Source organism: Notolepis coatsorum (assembly GCF_963971535.1).
Source record: "Notolepis coatsorum genome assembly, chromosome: 3".
Lineage (NCBI taxonomy): Eukaryota > Metazoa > Chordata > Actinopteri > Aulopiformes > Paralepididae > Notolepis > Notolepis coatsorum.
The window spans coordinates 182,753,726-182,774,708 of record NC_140167.1 but is presented as its reverse complement, the minus strand read 5'-3'; the positions used below and the strand labels follow the sequence as shown (position 1 = coordinate 182,774,708).

At 43.4% G+C, this 20,983-nt stretch overlaps 1 protein-coding gene across 8 annotated transcripts in view; it reads left to right on the top strand.

Annotated features, from left to right (window-relative positions):
- The first annotated feature begins 549 nt into the window (after positions 1 to 549).
- The window catches only part of caska (calcium/calmodulin-dependent serine protein kinase a), a 507,486-nt gene continuing 487,052 nt past the window's right edge, over positions 550 to 20,983 (top strand). For all 8 annotated transcript variants that reach the window (XM_084310852.1, XM_084310851.1, XM_084310849.1 and 5 more), the window contains exon 1: positions 550 to 1,360. In XM_084310852.1, coding sequence (XP_084166978.1) covers positions 1,302 to 1,360 — 59 coding nt within the window. In that variant the 5' untranslated portion in view covers positions 550 to 1,301. The remainder of the gene's footprint in view (positions 1,361 to 20,983) is intronic.

Below are 20,983 nucleotides of genomic sequence, written 5' to 3'. Positions count from 1 at the left end.
GCCAAGAGCCAAAATGGAGGACAGCTGGGCAGTTTCATACATAGATATCTATAGAACACTAGATAGCTTAAGGCGGAGTCACCAGCGTCACTGAACCGCCGCCATCTTGCTCCAGTTAGCCTTGAGTGAGAGTGAGTGAGCTGCACAGACAAAAATACTCATAACTCGCTGAAATATTGACGGATTTACAAACGGGTTGGTTTGCTATAAACATCAAAGATGTAGTTATGATACTGCATACTTATAAAAAAAAAATTTAAAGATGTTTTTTTTTACAAACCGCTTGAATCATAGCCACGTTAATAATGCTTGTAATAAACCAAACCGTTTGTAAATCCGTCAATATTTCAGCGAGTTATGAGTATTTTTGTCTGTGCAGCTCACTCACTCTCACTCAAGGCTAACTGGAGCAAGATGGCGGCGGTTCAGTGACGTCGCTCTCCATTGGCCGGCAGCGCGGGCAAGCTATCTAGTGTTCTATATATATCTATGGTTTCATAGCCCCACGTAGGAGGAGCTTGGTTTTCTAGAATCTCTGGAACGGCAGAGGCGGCGACAGGGAAAGAGAAAAATTGGAGCAATGATTGGAAAGTGTTCGAGAGACTAAAAAAAAAGGAGACAGCAACGCAGGTTGGGAATCTACCGTCGGAGGAGCTACTATGATCTGATATGTGACCGATTGCACACTATAGCGGGGCTGTGGTGCGCGCGCGTTTCAGAAATAACGAAAGTTAACCGTCCGTTACAGCTTTTCGGGATGTTTGGATAATTGCACCCACCTGGAAGCTGCGCGCGCGCGGCGATCAACAGATTCGAGTAGTCGACTTGATGACGAGCCGCGAGCCTCTTCTAGCCGGAGCTTCTGACACTAGAGACAGACGGAGCGGAGTTATTGTTTACCGGGTAACGTTTTGCTTGGAGAAGGAAGGAAGAGGAACCCGGGAAGCTGGGTATAATAAAGCCAAGGTGGGGCTGAACCGGGGGGGACCAAACGGGATTATTCAAACACGCACGTTGCCTTGAAAACTCCCCTTCTTCTTCTTCTGCCGATTCACCCACAGCGACGCAGCGTTTGGGAACCCGACGGGGAGGCAGCGGTTGGAATTTTTTTCAGAAGGGGGGAAAAAAGCTTCTTCGCAACAACTCTTCTGGTGACTGTCTTTCTGTTTGGGTCGCGTTGCGAGGGGCGGTTATAATATCTATTAATTAAGCCGTCAGCCTTTTGTTTCCCATTTGGAACATAAGGTTTGTTGGGACGGATATTTGGGGATCATTATCCCCAGCCTGGCTCTGGTCGGACTATGGCGGACGACGACATTCTCTTTGAAGATGTATACGAGCTCTGTGAGGTCATTGGGAAGTAAGTATCACGCTTTGCATTTCATTTCACTGTCTGTGCGGTTACTTACATTATAGCCCTTTCATTTGCCCCCCCCCCCCCCCCCCAGATATTCACACGGACACACACACACACACACTGTAGTCTACTGTGTGTGGACACGATGACAGCTGTTGTGTTTCCAGTTTCTGTGTCTAATATCAGTCACTCAGGTATAGGCCACGGCTACTTGGTGTATTCAAATGGTCCAGACTTTTACGTCATTATGTTATTATTATTATTATTATTATTATTATTATTATTATTATTATTATTATTATTATTATTATTATTATAGCACACTGCACTTCTACGCGAAGTGTTGTCGATACCTACATACCTCAGTTTGCTTAATGACCCAGTGTCAGTCGAGGCGACTTGATGCAGAGAGATGAAAGGCTAGGCAGGGACCATGAGTCATGCATCTGCTCCACATCTGGTCATTGTTAGTGATCGAGGTCTTGCCTTGTTGGGGGACCACATGCAATCACCTCTTCTTTGTCTATGTGGTAATATCGCCATGCGCCTTTGTCAGCTGTAATTACTAAGTCATAACAACTAGCATTTGGACCTGCCTAGGTTTGACTAAAAGACTCTTCTCTTAGAATAACGTTGTTGTAATAAAACATATAATTACACAGAGGTTGTGATGATTATCTGCAATTACCTTGCTGCAAAACGAGGGGCCTTTTGTGGGCTCTCCTGTGTCCTAATCTTACCTGTCTGCCAGTACAGCTTCAGGCCATGAACTACAGTGCATGAGGCTACCCTATTGGAAGTGAATGGAATTCTGTTTTAAGGAGTGATTGCCACCACGTGAGATTAACGTTTCTTAGGAATGGCCGTGAAGGAATGACATATACTGGTCTGATCTGTGATCTCCTACTCATGTACACTTGTATACTAGCACCGTGTACCCTGCGACACAAATGGGTGCCACATACAGCAACTTATAATCGTATAAATCCCAATATAAGACCGTCTAATGTAAAAGTAAGGAACCTCAGATGAGCAGCAAAGAAATATCACAAACCTTTTACTATAGTGAAGTTGGTAGAGTTTAGGACTTTGTGTTTTGGGGTTATGTAATAAATGTGACACCCAAGTGTACGTCGACGTTGGAGATCACTCTTCAACCGGGGGAGACTATGACTTGAAATGCTGCTCAATGAGTTTGTGTTTTCTTGCTTCAGGCAAGCCAGCCGCAAAGCTCCACGACGGATCCTAGCATGAATCTGTTGACTTCCTCTGTATGTAGCGGACTGTACAACAAACAGACGCTCCACATGAATCAACAGCTTGTCAGGCCCGGCAGACATGCTCTCAGTCAGATCAGTCAGCCAGCGAGAGCAGAGCAGACTGCCTGCGAGGCCTCCACAGATAGCACCACATTGACAGGGAAATGGATGGGGGCCTGCATGCTTTGTGCATGTTTAGGCAAGCCTGGAAAACGGATGTTGTCCTCTTTGTCACACAGTCGCCCACGGCGGATCACACAGAAAATCGCCCCAAATATTTACCCCTTTCCTCCCCTGCCTCTATATGAATTTCGTTGATGACATCATAGCCGATATCTGGGTTCAGGTATTGATCTTCCGCCCTAGCGGTTCACTATTGACGATATCAATGGATCTTATGGCCATGGGTTCACCTGGGAACCCATTCAGCTCTTCCATTGAGAAAACAGGTGTGGGATTGTAGACAGGAGTTGTACAGCGACGTCAAAATGCTTCATGTCGTCATTTACTGTGTACACACACACACACACACTCACTCTGCTAGTTGTCTGAGGCTGCGGAACGACTTTAGTTTCATTTTGAGTTTCGCCGCAACGTAGCGAGGCGAGTCACACTTTCGTTTTGTCACCTGGAGCACAGTGATGTAGTACACTGCCAAAGCAGTAGGTGGTAGTAGGTGGCGAACATGAAGGCAATTTTCAACCAATCAGAACTTGAATGTGCCAATACACTTCCTGCAAAGAAAATGTCAACAAGGCGGGTGCCACCATCTTTGCCTATTTACCCAATGCAGCACTTCTTTTTCAGCAAAGTGTAATAAAAGTGCAATAAACAAAACGGATACATTCACTGTGTGTTCTGCTCTCTCATTTTGTTGATGAAACAAAACTAACATCAACACAAGTGACCACCAAGAGCGGATAGTTTAGTCTAAAAAAAGATCAGTGACTTTGTTTGCTACATTGTTAGCTGCATGCTAACGTGAATGGAAGATGCCATTATAACAGTATAGCATTGTGGCTAGAAGCTAACGTTAGCTCACGCTAGTTAGCCAGCACCAAACTGATGATATCGGGAGCTATCAGTAGCTAGATAACATTAGAGACAACACCGTGTGTATTAAACAAAGGTGAATAGATGACTGGGCCATTTGTTTAATGCTTGTTAAGATTGAAAGAGGAGCTTTGAGCTAACGGGGTCTGATAGCTAACGCTAGCTCATGTTAGCCAGTGGCAGTGCTCATGCAATCGGTAATGCTAGCAGAATGAATGGATGTAAACTTTATTTAACATATTGCATAATGGGTACGTACAATACAATACGGCTCAATACAAACAATTGTTAAGGGAATGCAGACTGTTGTAGCTTGGACTGGGGTCCTTATAACAATAACTTGACAACACATGGTAGCTGCAGCTATTTGGGACAGCTCTGCTGTCACCGGAAGGGCACGCAGATGGTATCTACTGCGCATGGGCGTTTTCGCAACAACGGCTCCGTGCAAATTACTAGGGGTGGGACGATACATCGATCCAGATCGATATATCGATCTATTATCAATAATCAAATAGGATCGATGCCACGTAAAAAGATCGATTCATATTGCGATACTCTTATTTTGAAAATCCGGCGACGTCATCGCCCCGTGCCCAGTGTTGTGAAACTCAAACTCCGTTTAACATCAACAGCAGTAGCGTCTAGAGCGTCACTAGAGCAAGACTAGTGTGCCTATTCTGTGACCCAAAACATGTCCCTGCTGTTTTATTCCACAACGGGTCCAATGCATCTAACCTGCTTTGCAATCCTCGTCACTCCATTATGCCCACGTCGCGTTAAAGATCGAAGATAACGTTACTTTAGCGTGAGCTAACAAGCTAACCCAGAGCCATAGGCAGAGAGAAGTGGGGACTGGGAGGGTGCATTCTCGGGGATAGCCCCACTAACAGGATCTGGCCGGTACTGCACCTTGGGACTCCCAATATGCTTTTCCAGCCAAAATACAGCTCTGTGACAGTGAATAGGATATTAATATCGAGGAAAAAAAAGAAAAATGAACCAAAAACAGTGAACAGGAGGTCTATTTGTATTAAAAACAATAGATTGTTTTTCATTTAAATGTCTGGAAGAGCTCAAAAATAAAAATGTCATGATATTTCCATTGCCTTTTTTTTTGTTGATTTAAATGTTACTGATTGTATTAAATGGGCACATAATATCGTCTCATATCGATCGCAGGCACCTGAATCGAATCGTATCGTATTGTATCGTGGCAGACTGTGTGATATCGGATAATATCGTATCGTTGTCCAAATAATCGATATCGTATCGTGATTAAACTGGTGATTCCCACCCCTACAAATTACACAACTGTATAAAAACGTATAAAAACGTGCACAAAAACAGTGTGTGTAACGAGGGCCTGAGTCACAGCCTTGCTTATTGTTTCCGACAGATCGGCTGTGATTTAGAGTTTGGGGAAGGGGTGGGGGAGCAGTCTTTCATCATTTGACCCACATTTTCTCCGTATTTCATTTAATTTCAAACCTTTATTTCAACTCGTAAGACACTGAGGTTACCCTCGTTTACAGCGACGGCAAGCTTAAAAAACGAGAAATAGCGTATTTCATACAGGCACAATAAATAAGAATAAACGATACAAAATCAGCTAAGACGGTTACAAGTCGACACACAGTGGTCGGAGATCATACTTTAAATGCAGCGAAAGAAGGAAGAACCTTCAGCTTCAGAAGTTCAGAGCCAATCGGACGGCATTCCAGGTGTTGGAAGCATCAAAGGAAAAAGCAGAGCAAACGTGAGGAACCCTAAGAACAACCAGTCATTTGAACAAAATGTGAGGAACCCTAAGAACAACCAGTCATTTGAACTAAATGTGAGGAACCCTAAGAACCAACCAGTCACTTTAAACGTGTAGAATAGGTTCCAAGATTCCATTCCAAGTGTTGTGATGTAAGAGGGAAGTTTACCAATAAGGGCTTTAACTCTTTCAGTGCCACTCACGAGATTTCTCGTGTTTTTTTTATAGGTGGTTGCTAGCCACTCACGAGATTTCTCGGATTTTTTTTTTTTTTTTTTTTTTTGCGATCTGAAAAATTATTGCATCACCCGAGCCTACCCGAGTATTGCCGAGCTGCGCCGGTGATCACTGTGGAAAAAAGCGCCCCCTGTCGTCTCCCAGATGACATAAGTGATTTTGGAATGGACTCAATGAAAATGAATGGGGAAAAAAATCCGGTACTCCACATTTTCCAGTTCACTGATCCAGCCGGGGTTACTAGAGTTCATTCTGGAGCCTCAGATCTCCGCGGATCATGGAGAACCACTGTGTCGCGTTGGATCCATACACGTATCGATTTTTTCGAATGGTGATCAGGAATTGGAATATACCAGTTGGATACCATCTGATGTCAGGTAAGGACTCTATGTTATCAGTGGTAGGATAATCAGAGTAATTTTGATGAAGTTATAAGCTGTTTTGTGAAATCTCTTCTTTCGTTTTCACTGTAAAAGTCCGAGAGGAAATCAACAAGGCGATTGTCCGCGCGCGGCCGTAATGTGCGTGCGTGCACGTATAATATTGATCATCTAGCGTTTATTTGAAAACGATTCATAAAAAGGCAGACGAATATCAACGTTGTGGAATATTCCACTAAAAGACGATTTTCATAGAATGCTCCAGAATGAGTTGTTTTTTATATCAAAACGGGGGCTTTTCTAACTGCTCTGAAACGGCAACGACGCGATAAAAAAACAATCTGCCTTCACAGCACTGTCTGGAACATAGTCTTTGATAATGCGATGGGCAGATTAGACACATAGCCATAATTTAAAACATAGATTAGGCGATATTAACGTTAACATTGGCGCGGATGGTGGCATTCAAGCGGTAAAATGGAAAACCAGGCATGGCATTTAAAGAGTTAAAGATAAACAAACACCAATGATTGTTACGCCATTCAACCAGAGAAGGCCTTTTCATAAAGGACACAGTGGTGACTGGTGAGTATCATACCTGTCACTAGAGTTGTTCCGATACCGATACCAGTATCGGAAATGCCGCAGATACTGCCTAAAATGCTGGTATCGGTATCGGCGAGTACCCTCTAATGTTGCGCTCCGATACCATATGACGTAATTTATCAACAACACTGCGGACGTTGGGCTCTGTAGATATACCCTACTCGCTGAGTGAGCATTATAAAACAAACGTGTGCTTAATCGACCGTGAATTAAAGTGTCAATTGCCATTTGTCATTTTAACAGCAGAGCAGATACTTTCTTAAAATGCCATCGTCCCGGCAGAGCGCTGTTGACGGGGAGCTCTGATGTTATTAGCATTAGCTGAACAGCTAACCGAAAGCTAGCATTAACTAACGTTAAAGGTTTAGCCATAACGTTACCTTGGCTAAAGTTGGGGCTATTCATAATCCAGCAATAATGGCTGCAGACCTGCAAGCAAAGTACAGCAAGTTGGCAAAGGAGTATTCCAAGTTAAATCACAATGTCACCAGTAACGTTAGTCTTTCCATATACCGGTAGCTCGTGCTAGCTAACCTAGCTCACGGTAACGTCGTCATTGCACAATTGCACGTCGCGTACACAATTAATGACATGTTGCGGACAGCCATATCGGCGACAATGTTTAGCTTTTAGTGCCAAATGATAAGAGTCTGAGGCGGAGTCTCAAAAGAGAATGTTGAATATTTATTGTGCAAAAATCACAACAACAGAGCCTCTGCTACTAAACGGAGCCTTCTTGTGGAAGCAAGTGCAGCAACGAATAATGTCCGTGTGGAACTAATGTGCCAACAACCTTTCCGTGGGTGAACTCATTGAGATAGTTTTCAAGTACTGATACTAATCTATACAATCACCTGTTGTTGAATAAATACCATTACTTTATAGTTATTACTAAAAAACAGTATATATAAAACAGTAGCTGTATTAAAAAAAAAAGGTTTTATAATTTATATTTTTTTTATTTTTTTATTTTTTTAATGTATGCACTGGTATCGGATAAGTATCGGTATCGGCCGATACCCAAAGCTTAGGTATCGGAATCGGATCGGAAAGGAAAAAATGGTATCGGAACATCTCTACCTGTCACCAGGGCAGAATGATAGACTGAGTATAGAGAGTTGTTGCTGCTGCCACAGCTTTGTCAAAGGCTTCACTGAAGTAGCAATTGTGATTACTTAATTTTTTAGTTTTTTTTGGTTTATCCTGGGATTAACAGGAGGGAAACCTAACCAAATAACAACACAGGCAGCAGTCAGAAAAGGCTTCCCTTTTAAAAGCCTAATGCCCTGGATCTCATGTGTTTGTGTGTGTGTGTGTGGTGGGTGTTTTCCCCCATGCAGCAGAGTAGACAATACAGGCGTGTATATATAGGTCAGACTCGACTGTGCTTGAAAAGCAGTGCGGTGAGCAGCACCGTCCCAGTGTGTGTGTCCCACAGACTGTGTGCGAGACAGGATTTATTGTAGGTATGTGTTTATGTGCTTGCATCATGTGTGTGTCCATGCGTGCGTACGCATGTTGTGTGTGTGAACGGGATTTAGGCCTAAGCTCTCATTTTTAGAACACTGACCTCAGACTCAAATCCTGCCTGTCTGTGTGTGTGTGTGTGACGTGTGTGTGTGTGTGTGCGTGCGCGTCTGTCTCGTTGCTGTCAGATTGATGGACTCATGCTCTCCTGCCGCATCTGCTCTGAAGGCAGGAACAAGAGGATGAGAGAAAAGGAGGGAGAGGAAAGGGGAACGAGAAGAGAGATGGAGAGAAAGGATTAAACCAGCAATAGGGGATGAGAGGGAGGGGGAGAGAGAGAGATAGAAGGGGATGGGAGTAAACAAGAGGGAGAGCGAGGGGGGTCAGCATGCAGTGCCGTTGGAGGAAACGGACCATTAGTGCGGCACACACATTAAGAGGCATCGCGTGCCTCCCCTCCCGGCTAGACTAATTTTTATCTTTTGTCGTTCCTCGGAAGAATCGTGTCTGTCTGTGTGTGTATTGTGCTCCGGTGCTGTTGGGGAGTGGACCATGATTGCTGTGATTCAGTGTATAATATGAAGAATTATAAAGTGTTTTATGTAATTGCATTTACTGTAGTTACTAGGGGTGGAACGGTTCACAAAATCGACGGTTCGGTTCGTATCACGGTTTTGGGCTAACGGTTTTCGGTTTGGTTCGATATACGTTGTTTTTTTATAAAAAAAAAATGTAGCACTCCAAAAATGTAAACATGCTTCTCATTTATAATAAAAAATAAAAATAAAAGGTTTACAGTGGTTTGCCTTAAATAATGTTTGGCACACAAAGACCGAACTGACTGAAAAATATAGGCTACATTTGTCAAAGTATTAACTTGGTGCAAACAAAATAATTAAACCTTTCTATTTTTGTGGCCACATTATAGACAAAGGCCATCAACGAAGTATGCATATATTATGCTCAACCATCACTAGACTTTATTATCAAAAAGGAAAAGTCACAGAAAAGATTATTAGGGTTTTAAATAAGGACGTTTATGGGGTTTCTTGTATTAATAATAATTTGCACTAAGGAATGTTGTAACTGTTGTTATCAACAAAAAAAAGGAGATGTTACAAGGGAATGGGGAATGTTATAGAAACCCCCCCACATTGGTGTCAAGTTGGTACGTCCCAGCAGGCACCAGGATGTAAACAGACGCAGTTGACACACATCTCTAGTCTCCTGGCTAGTTATTGAACAGACAGACAGACACAACCTCTGTTGTCAAGCCTTGTCAATATACCCCCCTTCCCCAAATGGAACTGGTGTCGTGGAGTTACTTCGCTGTGAGCGGTTGTTTCCACGGTTAGCTCGCGGCTAAAGTTAGTTAACGTTAGCTCGCAGCTAAAGTTAGTTAGCTCGTGGCTAACGTGACGTTAGCCTAGCTCGAGGCTAACCGTTATAACCGAACAATACGCCCATGTGCCGAACCGTGGAGGTCGTGCCGAACGGTGTACGGTTTGAATGTGTACCGTTCCACCCCTGGCGATTACCATAACAGCGAGTAGGCGAAAGTAAGCTTGTCTGTGAAATGAATCTTGGCAGCTTCGTAAGAACAAAATGACTCTTACTGTATGTGGAGAATACGAAGTTCCGCATTGGCTTCAGCCACAGCAAAGCACACCGGCTTGCTAGCCGAACAGAAGAGTGCACCGGCTTGCTAGCCGACCAGAAGAGTGCACCGGCTTGCTATGGACTGGACTGCATTTGGCTTGCTAGCCGAACTAGTCAGATTTCCCACACACCAGCTCCCAATGTGTGATCATCTACGATTGACCTTTCTTAATTGGTGTCAAGCCACATGGAGCAACGTATTCGACTGCTTCTATTACGGGGCAAGTCTGCCTTGCTTTCCAATATACTGAAACTTAACTGTGTTGTTAGTCTGACCAGTTGGTGGTCAGTCAGTAGCACCACTGAGCAGTTCCAGGACGATTACCTTCATGTCCGTCTCTATTCCGCCTCTCCCCTCAGGCTCTGTTAATGGAGCCCCAACAGGACTTCATATTCTCCAGCTGAATAGATCAATGGATTCCCAGTCCAGAGCGCGGACTCACTGTGGATTTAACGATGGAGATTGTCCTTTTAACACACACACACACACACACACACACACACACACACACACACACACACACACACACACACACACACACACACACACACACACACACAGTCAAGTAGGGCTGCTCTGCTCCACTGTGTGAAATGAATTACAGACCATTTGCATACCTTCAAGCCCAATAGAAGACTCAGGGGTGCTGTACAAAGACTGAATGTCATTATAACTGTGTTTCTGTTTCTGTGTGTGTGTGTCTGTGGCTTCTGCCGGTGTATGTGTGTCCCATTGCTGGTTGGGACAGGCTATAAGAGCTCCAGACGTAGCCCCAGCTGTTGTGAATGTGAGGGTTATGTGGTCTTGACTACTCTGTGGAGTGAACCATAATCACCCCATTGGCTCTAGGGAACCGAATGACATGTCAGGGCCACAATACCACTACGCCCTATTTCATGTCGCTCAGTAAGAGATGATGATGAGGCAAGGTCGCACGTGTGTGCCTGTGCAGTTCCCATCCTCCCCTCTGTCCCAGGAGAGGTATAATGTATCGTTTTTCCATGAAGCAACCCCCCTCCAGTTTGGATAATTATGTTTTTTTCATGGCTCCTTTATGGGGATGGTGTATAATGGGGTCAGTAGTGTGCGTGTGCTGGCTCCCACATGCCATGCTCGCCCACGTACGTGTCCTTGACAGAGCATGTGTGAAACACTGACCCACATTAGCAGGGAACACCAGTGGAGGTGCCCTGCCTCTCAAAGACTTAGCCCGGGGCCACGGGGGGGCTGGAGAGTGGCTAGCTGCCTTTGGCCGATGCTTCGAACTAGTGGCGTTGGTCAGCATGGTCGATGTTGATGAATGGCCCTATAGCAACCGTCTACCCAGACCACTACAGCATGTTAAAAGACTTCTCTAGTTACAGTACGTTCTGTCTTAAGAGGTGGAACTAAGTGAGACTGAAATAGCGGCTCCGTAGAGCTCCCTATTCTCTGTTGAACGTCCTGTTCCAGGAAAATAAATGCACTTCCATATTCAAATCGCTGAATAAAGATGCGCCAAGTTCCTGTATGCCTGTAGTGCACCGGCCCCCTCTCCAGTGGCTGGTGTGATGCCTGCTGGGCGTGCAGGGAAGGTGGCAGCGGCAGTGAGCCAAGCTGCTTCCTCTCCAACGTGTCCCGCTCGGCTCCCTCTTCATCAGGGATGGAAATCGATACGATTTTATTGATACCAAATAGGGCTGGGCGATTAATTGAATTTCAATTCTGATGTTGGCTTCCCACGACCATGAAAGCAAGAGAATCGAGATAAAATGATTATTATGCCACGTTGCTCTCATTTAGTCTTGTGCTGTAAATGCAGTGCACCCTTCCTTCACATCAGTGCACTCCACCCCTCCCCCCAAGCCCAAACAGTAGTTTCAGCTTGTGTTGAGATAGTCTTTGTGAACATCTGCAATAAAAAAATATATAGGCCTACATTATCTGTATATCTGTAATAAGATGACATTTGGTCCGTCTGTGTTCACCTCATATATAATTTTTATTGGAGTAAAATGGAATTGTCAAGCAAAAATAAATATATATATCAATATGTCACTGTATCAATATAATACAGACACGCAAAATATTGCGATATATTGTTGTGCCGATTTTCTTCCCCCATCCCTAATGCCTATTAACATTTGAATAAATTAGAATACTCCTTTTTCAAAAAGGAATACGCTTGAACCAAATATAAAACTGGCTCATAAAATCAACAATTCTTCTGAAGAAAAATGAGCATGCCTGATTTCTCTGGGAGGATCCTAGTTCTCTCTGGAAGGATGCCGTCTCCAGACGGGGTGGACGCCTGAACAACAAATAGGTTTTGGGGGCGACGGGGGCAGTGTCTCTCTTCTGGTCAGCTGATACAGGGATGGGAGGCAGGCCTCTGTGGAGCTGGACTCCTTGCTCCACTCTCCCACTGATGCATGGGCTGGTCTGTTGGATTGTCTGGGTCCAGTTCCTCCAAGGCTGCCTTGAGTCTGGAATTAAATGGACCATAACTAAAAGGTTTAGTTTAATGGTTTGATGGAAGTTTCATATTTTAATCCATGCCATATGATCATCATAATGGGAGGCAGGATGGCCTAGACTGGTAAAGAGGCCGGCCAGTAACCAAAAGGGTTGCTGGTTCAATCCCCGCCACTGATGGGAGGGTGTATTCCAGCCAGGGAACAAAATAACTGGGCGCCCATCGCCAATTGCGTGTAGATTTACCGTCTGGCGTCTAACAATAATAGTCTGCCCGCCAGCTGGTGGGTGTAGTTCATATCGATACTCTTATTTTGAAAATCCTGTGCAGGTCTCATTGCCGCCCCAAGCGCAGCTCCAGTCATAATATCTGGGCTCCGGCAGCTAGCAATGTTCAGGTTCATATGATACTCTTATTTTGAAAAACCCTTAGCAACTCCGCGAGTCATATGATATCCGCCCAGTGTTGTTTCTTGAAAACAGAGCAGCGTTGTAAACAGAGCAGCGTTAACACAGCAGTGCGCCTACAGACGCGAAATAAGTCTGTGATGTTTTTTTTCTTCTCACGAGTCCAATGCAGCTACATGCTTTGCACCGTCGCCATTCCTTTATGCCCACATCGCCCGAAATTAACGTTTATGTACCAATCACTACAACGTTAACGTCAGCTAACAAGCTAATCCTGATGATCCGACGAGACAGAGCCATAAACAGCACAGAGGAAAGGGAAATGGGGGGGGGGGTTGTCTCTCCCCTTCCCTGTGTGTGTGTGCGTGCGTTTGGAAAGACGACGGAGTCACTAGTCAGGACTCAGGACAGGAGTATATTATAGTAAACTGAGGATTACTGAGGATGGACAGATAATGTTGATATTCAAATATAAAATTTTTTGAGAGGAGTGGAAGTTTGAAGACAGACTACAATATGATGCGGGGGTGGTGAGTTGAAACACAGTGTGTGTGTGTGTGTGTCCCGACCCCACTTCTATGTTTCAATAAATTATTTGCATTTAAAACTATTAACGTTGACTCATTCTTTCAGTCCACTCAAAATTATGCTAATATTCCTTATGTTGTTTATGATATTAATTGAAAATAGCATATGAGAGTATTATATGAAATAATAACACATGGCGATATACTAAAGCTATTTATAATTTTTGGCTAGTAAAAAATCTGCCCGGCTGGTACTTTTAAAAGTCAAAAAGTTAAGTTTGTTCCCTGATTCCAGCTGTGAGCTGGTGACTGAAGGGTGGCTGGGATTAGCTACATCTACAGTGCCCACCATCCTGCCTTAGGTCGCTTTCACATATAGTTTTGGTGGACTCGGTGCGGTTCTGGTGGTGAAGTTGCAACATTGTTGCATTCTTCATTTGGTTCGTCTGCGTTCACATAGCAATTTGTCAGGCGCACCGAACTTTCTGAACAATGTCACACGGTCGAAAAGGGCGCTCGACTATTGGACAATAGAGAGTGAAAATGTGTGTGTGGCTGCGAGCCCGTGTGTGTGCGCGCGCGCGCGTGTCTGTGTGTGTGGACTGCGAGCCCTCCAGATCAGCGGAGGCGGAGTTTTTTATTTTGACGTGACATTGATCCATTGTTCTATTGAAGCCCATTACCACCATCCTCTCGCTAAACAACTTGTACACCGCGTTGTTTTTATGAGTGCCCACAAGTAGCTGTTTTATTTGGTCTTCTGCCCATACGTGTACAGTGTGCTTGTTTTGCAGTGAATGCCGAGCGCCTCGGTAATAATATAATAAGCCGTGTTTTTTCTTCCTTAGTTTTACCCAAGATGCACAGTTAGATATATATATATAGATAGATAGATAGATAGATAGATAGAGAGATAGATGCAGTGTGCTTGTTTTGCAGTGAATGCCGCGTGCAGTGGTAATAATAAGCACTTCCTATATTTGGTCCGCGTTTGGTCCGATGAAGCGAACCGAGACCTATGTTTTTGGTCGGACCAGAGTTTGTGTGTTTGGTCCGCGGACCGAGTTCGACGCGCATTCACACAAACCCGAAAAACCGGACTATTGAATTCTGGTCCGATAGTCCGGACCAAACAGCCCCTGTGTGAAAGCGACCTTAGTGCCGCTGAGCACTGAACCCCAAAACTGCTCCAGGGGCGCTGCACTGTGTGTGACCTAGGGCTGGGCGATAAAACGATAACGATAACTATCGCGATAAATTATTTCCTCGAAATAAACATGAAACGTGGTCGCAAAGTTTCGATATATCGATTTTCCAAGCTTGGATATGAGCACACGCACTAACAACCAATCAGTGAAGGAGATGGCCGAGAGCGAAGGAGACCCGGAAGGAGACGCGGAGGTAGGACTCAGTAAACAAGGCTGGCTAGGGCTAATTAGCTTGCACGGCGCTATTTTACAGTTTACCTGCCGAGTTGGTGTGTGTTTTGAATTCTGAGGGTAACTGTTATAGTACTGTGGGGTATACGGTGGACGTCGTTGCAATGTATTGGGGCGGAACAGAGTATTTTATGGTAATATTTAGTACATTGTCATGGAATACACCGCTCGGAAACGAGGCTGGCTAGGGCTAATTAGCTTGCACGGCGCTATTTTACAGGTTACCTGCCGAGTTGGTGTGTGTTTTGAATTCTGAGGGTAACTGTTATAGTAGTGTGGGGTATACGGTGGACGTCATTGCAATGTATTGGGGCGGAACAGAGTATTTTAGGGTCATATTTAGTACATTGTCATGAGATACTCCGCTTGCTTTGGCTAACTGCTAACGTGCGCGGACTGATGACGACATCAACTCGACTCTCGAGACATTCACAGCAGCAAAACAAGTCTATTAATAGCCCGTCCATCGGCGCCGGGCATAATAAGTTAATTAAACTTGACAGACATTATATCGACGATAATTATCGATATCGAGTTATATGAAAATAATTTTATAATTTTATCGCGATAACGTTTTTGGCCATATCGCCCAGCCCTAGTGTGACCCTGCGCTCTGACCTCTGATGAAAAGATGAATTTCAGTTGCCTTGTGTACTTTGACAACGTAATCTTCTATTCGCTGCCACCGCTGCTGTGCTCCACACTATTACTGTAGCCTGCCGGTCTGTGATCTGCCATATTCATGGTGAATGAATAAATGTCAGTCACAGTACCTGGTAATGTGTGGAGAGATCGGTCCGGTCCAAATCTTCACCTTGATGTTCCTGGCAAATGCGAGTAATGGCCCCTCGACTTCTGTAGGATAGGAAGAATCCGACCACAGGCTGGACTTGTGTCACAGAGGGTGGATGTGTCCAGCAGCACACGCATCAGCTGCACAAAGTCATCATTGTCCCTTTTTTCTCCGCCAGTCAGTAATAATAAATAATTATATTTCATGAGCAAATGAACACAATCCTTCCATAGCACGACTATGGGAAGAATCTGACCACAGGCTGGACTTGTGTCACTTGAGTCACAGAGGGTGGATGTGTGCCACACACGCATTAGCCGCACAAAGTCATCACTGTCCCATTTTCTCCACCAGTCAGTAATAGTACATAATTATATTTCATGAGCAAATGAACACAATCCTTCCATAGGATGACTTTACTAAGTGAACCATATTAACATTTAAAATAGTCACATAATCCCCTCCATTATGTTCTCAGTCAGCCTCCTTCGCTGTGGGTCCATGACCGAGGCCTGAATGGTGGGGGACTGCTTGAAGAATCTCTTCCGTCATCAAAAAATCATGAGGAGCAAAGTTGAAACACACACATCGCAGGGAGCGAAATTTACTTTTTGACTCACCGGCCAGTGGCGGAAGCATATTTCTTACCTGCCAAATTTCTTTTGATTAAAAAAAAAATATATATATATTATATAATTTTTTTTTTAAAATAAAATATATATTATAGAATCATACTTGTAGTTGTATTATCTGCGAGACATCGCCACCACGCAATAAGTCAAAATGCTCGCTATCTGCAAACAGCTCCACTGTCTGTGTGTACTCTAGTAGCCTCCAGCTCCAAAAAGGATTCCTGTGCTGCAGCGGGACCCTATACTAATACTCTACATTCAGCATGCAAGGATTCTCCGGCGCTGCAGCTGGACCCTATTTGTATAACGTTAGGGTTCTTTGGTCAAATCACATTCATAAAGCCCTCAGCTACAATACGCATTGAATCAATGTTATAAGACATTGATATCAGGAGCTATCTGTAGCTACTGCTAGCCCGCTAGGTAACGTTAAGACAATTTAGTTTACTGGGACATATAGATCTAACGTGAGCTAGCTAACGTGAGCTAGCTAACGAGGGAACGGAGGTATTATGCACTCGAGTCGACTATTGCTGGAGCATTTGTTGATATCAGTAGCTAGCCAGCTAGATACCGTTAGACAATGCCTCGTCATGTATTAAACTAAAAGTGAATAGTTGACTGGGTCATTGTTTAAACAGTAACGGTAGCTCATGGAGGTCCGGTCTAGACGAGAGCAGACTGCCTGCTCTGTGTTGATATGAGCAGAAGCCAATAGTATCGCCCGGCTGGGCAGATATGACTCGTTGCCACGGTTTCTTTCAAAATAAGAGTATCATACGAACCGAATGCTGCTAACTGCCGGAGCCATCGATATTATGACTGGAACTGCGCTTGGAGCGGAAATGAGACCCGCACAGATTTTCAAAATAAGAGTATCGTTATGAACTACACGTCTACATGCCACACGGCGGGCAGACACCCCAGTGGCAAGCGCCAAAGGTAAAAACTGAGCGCCCCTGGCGGGCGGCGGGCTTTAATTTCGCCCCCTGCACACATGCATATCACACACAAAATGATGCCTGAATTTCCCCAAGGGGATCAATAAAGGAATATCTTTATAACAATAAACAAACATTTTCACCATCATTAGTTTGTTATCATTTATATTGGCCATAATCTGTTAATTTATCACTATGGTGCATTTAGCGCGTTTATCCTAAGTGCTTTACAACTTATGCCTCACATTCACTCACCAACAGCGGAGGCTCATCACTAGGGCTGGGCGATATGGAAAAAAATCATATCGCGATAACGATATGATAATGTTATCATATTTCTCGATATCGATAATTATCGAATTGTTATAAGTATAATTTTCTTTTCTTTTTTTTAACAACAGATTTATGTTTATTTTGCAGCAATTCATTGTCATTGCCGCCATCTTTAGTGTTACATCCCCTCACACTCCAGTTCTCAGGCTGCAGCTGGTTTAAAAGCTAAAGTAAACCGGCTTCTCTGCTGGCTGTGGCTCCAGGGGAGTTGAACAGTTCTGGCTCTGCTAGTTTATTTTCGATCTTTTGGCGCTTTTTTGGTGGACAAACCACCGCATATGTGCACCGTGACTTGTGACTGGAGTCTAGTTCTGCTAGCACACATAGCCTACTGTGTACAGACGGTTTCAAACTGTATTTTAAATTAGAAAGCAAACAAAATAAATAAACAAGAGAAAAATAAATCTCAATTTGTCATTTGGACAAGCAAAGCCATTACTTTAAGTTGCAGGCAAGAAAGACAATTCTGTCCACTGTCTCTGGTTTTAAAACTGCCCTGTTGCAGGTCAAAAAAAAATATATATATATATATATATACAAAAAAAAATTTTTTTCGATTTTTAAAAATTTTGATATTCGATATCAATTATTAAAATATATCGCGATATTTATCGTTATCGTTATATCGCCCAGCCCTACTCATCACCATGCAAGGTGCCAACCTGCTCATCGGGAACAGTTTGGGGTTAAAGTGTCTTGCTCAAGGACACTTCAACGCGCTACCGAGCGGAGCCAGAATCGAACCGGGAACCTCCAGAATACCAGACGACTGATCCATCTACCTCCTGAGCCACTGTTGCCCCACCGTGTGTTAATTGTCTATTACAGTGGTTCCCAAACTGTGGGGATGCGCGAGCGCCCTCTAGGTGGTGCGTGACATGAACAGGCTAATGGTGGTAAATTTTTTTTTTTTTTTTTTTTTACAATTAAATTTCATACAAATCTTAGTCAAACCTTTAGTATTATGGATATTAAACATGCTGGCAGAGTATTGTCGTGAACATTTTAATTAAATAAAAAATTCCCTATCCATAGTCGCCGTGGGAAGAGATAAAATAAAAAATTAAATCTGTGCACGGAGACCAGCAACAATTTTTTCTAACAGAAACCCATTGGGGGGTGCGCGAGCTAGGTCGAGAGGTGACAGGGGGTGCACGGCCAAAAAGGTTTGGGAACCGCTGGTCTATTAGAATCTAACGAAAGTTGTATTGAATGTATTCTTACTCTGGAGTCACTGCTTCTCCGTGAGGACTGAGGACAAGTCTTTTCCATGCAGGATCTCTTCATCCTTGTTCTATTGGCCCAGTTGGAAATGGTATTGCACTTGTGAATCACATGTGCTGCGAGGTTCAACATGTGTGCAATGCATCCTATCTTGACAATCTTCAGCTTCCTGACAGCCACGTCCACGTTCCCTGCGTTGTCTACAGTGGCTGCAGTAGGGCTGTCTTAAATACTTCGAAGCTTCGAAGCTTCGTTCGATGGCACAAGCTTCGAACATAAAAAAAAAAATCGAAGTTAAAAAAATATATATATATATTAATTTTTTTCAAATTTTATTTTTTCAAAAACTTTTTTTTTTACTTCGATGTGTGTGTGTGTGTGTGTGTGTGTGTGAACTACCCATCCCAGTTAGGACAGCCGAATCCCGTCCAATCTTTCGCCATCGACTAAAGACTCACTTCTTCAACCATTATCTGAAATGATAAAAAAAATAAATAAATAAAAATCTAACCGTGACTAACCTTACTGTCATGCACTTGTCCTAATAAACTAACCTACACTGTAACACGCAACACTTTGATGAACATTGTTACTCAGCTGATAGAGTTGTACCCTTCTTGCTGTCTTGTCGTACAGAACTTGTAAGTCGCTTTGGATAAAAGCGTCAGCTAAATGACTAAATGTAAGTGTGTGTGTGTGTGTGTGTGTGTGTGTGTGTGTGTGTAGGTGTGTGTGTAGGTGTTAGGTGTGTGTGTGTGTGTGTGTGTAGGTGTGTGTGTGTGTGCGCGCGCCTTGTAGAATTCCACACATAAGAAAGAAAGATACTGGGATGAATAAACAAAATAGGAAATAAAATGTAGAAATGCATGCAATACATAAATAAATATGAATCTCCATATATGAAATATAACATTTAGATAAGGTGCTACTGAGATGTTTTGGTGAGTTCTTTGTTTTTTTGTGGAAGTTGCCCTTCTTAAAAATGCATGAACATTCACTGATAATTGGTCTGTAGTGGAGTCTACAAGGTCTACATTGCCGGACCATGTAGAATTCGGACCTTGTAGACTGACATAATTCTGTGCATAGTTTAGTCTACACAGGCCATATTTCAAATAATCAAAATCTTACTTCATTCATCTTAAACATTCTTGATTTGGGGGATTGGTAGTTCCCATGAAATCTGAAGTTGTTCAAACGACAACAGCGATCCACCTTGAATTAAATCACACAGCCGAGTGAAACCTTGTTGGATGCGTCACAGTCACGAAAGGGGCTACTTAATTAATTAATCCAACCCACTTTATTTATAGAGCACATTTAAAAACAACAAAGTTTACGAAAGTGCTGTACAAGTCCCACACAGGGTGTCCGCGGATCCTTAAAAAGTCTTAAAAGGTCTTAAATTTGTTTATCAATTATTAAGGCCTTAGTTTGTCTTAAAATGTCTTAAATCCATTTTCAGAGGTCTTAAAAATGCCATAGAAAGGAAAGATAAAATCCCATGTCATCTTATGTTTTATTATGAAATCTGGGGGAAAACTATAACGGGAGATAAAGTTTGACTTTTCATTGTAGAATCACGCAGACTGGAATGGGGCGGAACCAACACAACTCCTTGTGTAATGTGTTGGCCGGGGAACCATTTCAGCAACGGAGTCTAGCTAACGTTAGCAAGGGGAAGCGATAACGCTAACGTTACGTTTAGTTTAGTTTAGCATTTGCACTCGTTAATATGGGAAACTAAGTGCCAATTTAACGAGAACTGGCTCGACAATCCACTGTTTGCGCGATGGTTGGTCCCAGTCAAAGACCATTGCAAGCCCCGCTGCAAAAAAAAAAAAAGCAGTCGCGTCGCACATGCTGAGCGTTCTGCAAAAACCGCCTGCAAACTACTATTTCACATTTATTTTCGGCCCCTGCCTCCACACCAGCTGCGCCATCTCAGGTAGGACTATAACATCTGCACCAACAGAAGTCCGGATAACATTCGGCTCCACGCCAAAGCTTGAAGCTGAGGTCTTAACTTGAAAATAATCTATTCACGGATGTAAACAAGGACACGTTTGTGTTTATGTTTGATGAGATCTTCACCCACTATGTATTTTTTCCTCTCACCCACCCCCTCCTAATGACGTACAGTATCCTCCCATGTATGTTAGGATCTATGGGTAACAGTACTGTATATTTGCATATCGTATATGTCACAAATGTAACGGTACAGTACTATATACCTGTATGTCCCTATGCTATAAATGTCATGTATGTTGAGTATGTCATAAATGTCACTATGAATTGAAAATGGGGGACCCTGATGTAAACAAGACAAACGTCTTTCTCTGGTCTGCATCCCCTTAACAATTGTGTGTATTGAGCCGTACTGTATTGTACCCATTCTGCAATCTGTTAAACAAAGTATTCATTCAACCAAAACCACAAAAACAAAACAAC